The following is a 1,485-nucleotide window of genomic DNA, read 5'->3' on the forward strand; positions in this document are numbered from 1 at the left end:
TTTTGAGACAGAGTCTTGCTCTGTCACCCAGGCTGGAGTGCAGTAGTGCGATCTCAGCTCCCTGCAACCTCTACCTCCTGAGTTCAAGCGATTCTCCTGCCCCAGCCTCCTGAGTAGCTGGGACTACAGGTGCGTGCCACCATGCCTGGCTAATTTTTTGTATTTTTAATAGAGATGGGGTTTCACTGTGTTAGCCAGGATGATCCCAATGCCCTGACCTTGTGATCTGCCCACCTTGGCCTCCCAAAGTATTAGGATTACAGGCGTGAGCCACTGCACCTGGCTCTCTTTCTTTCTTTTAGAAATAGGGTCTTGCTATATTGCCCAGGCTGGTCTCAAACTCCTGGGCTCAAGTGATCCTCTCCTCTTGGCCTCCCAATATGCTGGGATTACAGGCTTGAGCCTGACTTTTTCTAATTGGGATTCTTTTCTCCCTGTCTGTAATTCCCTGACTACAATATTCTCTTCTCTCCTCTTCCCTTCCCTCCTTCCTCCTCCCTCTCTGAGGCTCTGCTTGCATTTGCCCAGCACAGGGGTGATGCCCAACAAGGAGACAGAGTTCCTGTTGATTCAGATATTTGGACGCAAAAGCCACCCCATGCTCAAGTTCCTGCGCCTGAAGCGGTGGTTCCCTCGATTCATGAACATCAACCCCTTCCCTGTGCCCCGGGACCTGTCGCAGGACCCTGTGGAACTGGCCACACTTGCCCTGCGGCGCATAGAGCCTGACCTCAGCGCCAGGGTCACCATATACCAGGTATCTGCCCTTGACCACGGCCTCAGCTGCCACCCCAGGCCAGGCTCCCACCACTCCTCCCCTGGGCTCCCCTTCTCTTCTCTCACTCAACTGATTGTGGTGAATCAAGTTCCTTTTTTTTTTTTTGAGACAAGAGTGTTGCTCTGTTGCCCAGGCTGGAGTTCAATGGCACAATCTCGGCTCACTGCAGCCTCTGCCTTGGGCTCAAGCATCTTTCCACTTCAGCCTCCTGAGTAGCTGGAACACCAGTCACATACCACCACATCTGGCTAATTTAAAAAACTGTTTATTTTAGAGAGACTAGGTCTCACTATATTGCCCAGGCTGGCCTTGAACTCCTGGGCTCAAGCGATCTTCCTGCCTTGGCCTCCCAAAGTGCTGGGGTTACAGGCATGAGGCACTGTGCCTGCCGTGAATTAAGTTCTGATTCTCTAGCTGAGTCCTCTGGTAGGTTCCCATGGTCCTTACTGCTAGCACAGCTTGAGTGACCTCTGTTTCAGTCCATTCAGGCTGCTCTAACGAAATCCCTTAGCGTGGGTCATTTATGAACAACAGAAATTTACTGCTCACAGTTCTAGAGGCTGGGAAGTTCAAGATCAAGGTGCCACCAGATCTAGGTCTAGTGAGGGTCTGCTCTCTGCTTCAAAAATGACACCTTCTTGCTGTGCACTCATAAAGTATAAGGGGCAAACAAGCCCCTTTGACCTCTCTCTCTTTTTTTTTTTTTT

The 1,485-nt window shown here is 51.0% G+C and overlaps 1 protein-coding gene across 4 annotated transcripts in view; it reads left to right on the plus strand.

Annotated features, from left to right (window-relative positions):
• Nucleotides 1-1,485, plus strand: part of ECSIT (ECSIT signaling integrator) — a 36,756-nt gene that overhangs the window by 22,036 nt on the left and 13,235 nt on the right. For 3 of the 4 annotated variants that reach the window (XM_017497714.2, XM_037727603.1, XM_017497715.2), the window contains one exon: nt 534-757. The exons of the other annotated variant lie outside the window; for it this stretch is intronic. In XM_017497714.2, coding sequence (XP_017353203.1) covers nt 534-757 — 224 coding nt within the window. The remainder of the gene's footprint in view (nt 1-533; nt 758-1,485) is intronic. 4 annotated transcript variants of the gene reach the window in all.

The sequence above is a fragment of the Cebus imitator genome, unplaced genomic scaffold (assembly GCF_001604975.1).
Source record: "Cebus imitator isolate Cc_AM_T3 unplaced genomic scaffold, Cebus_imitator-1.0 Scaffold234, whole genome shotgun sequence".
NCBI classification, from domain to species: Eukaryota; Metazoa; Chordata; class Mammalia; order Primates; family Cebidae; genus Cebus; species Cebus imitator.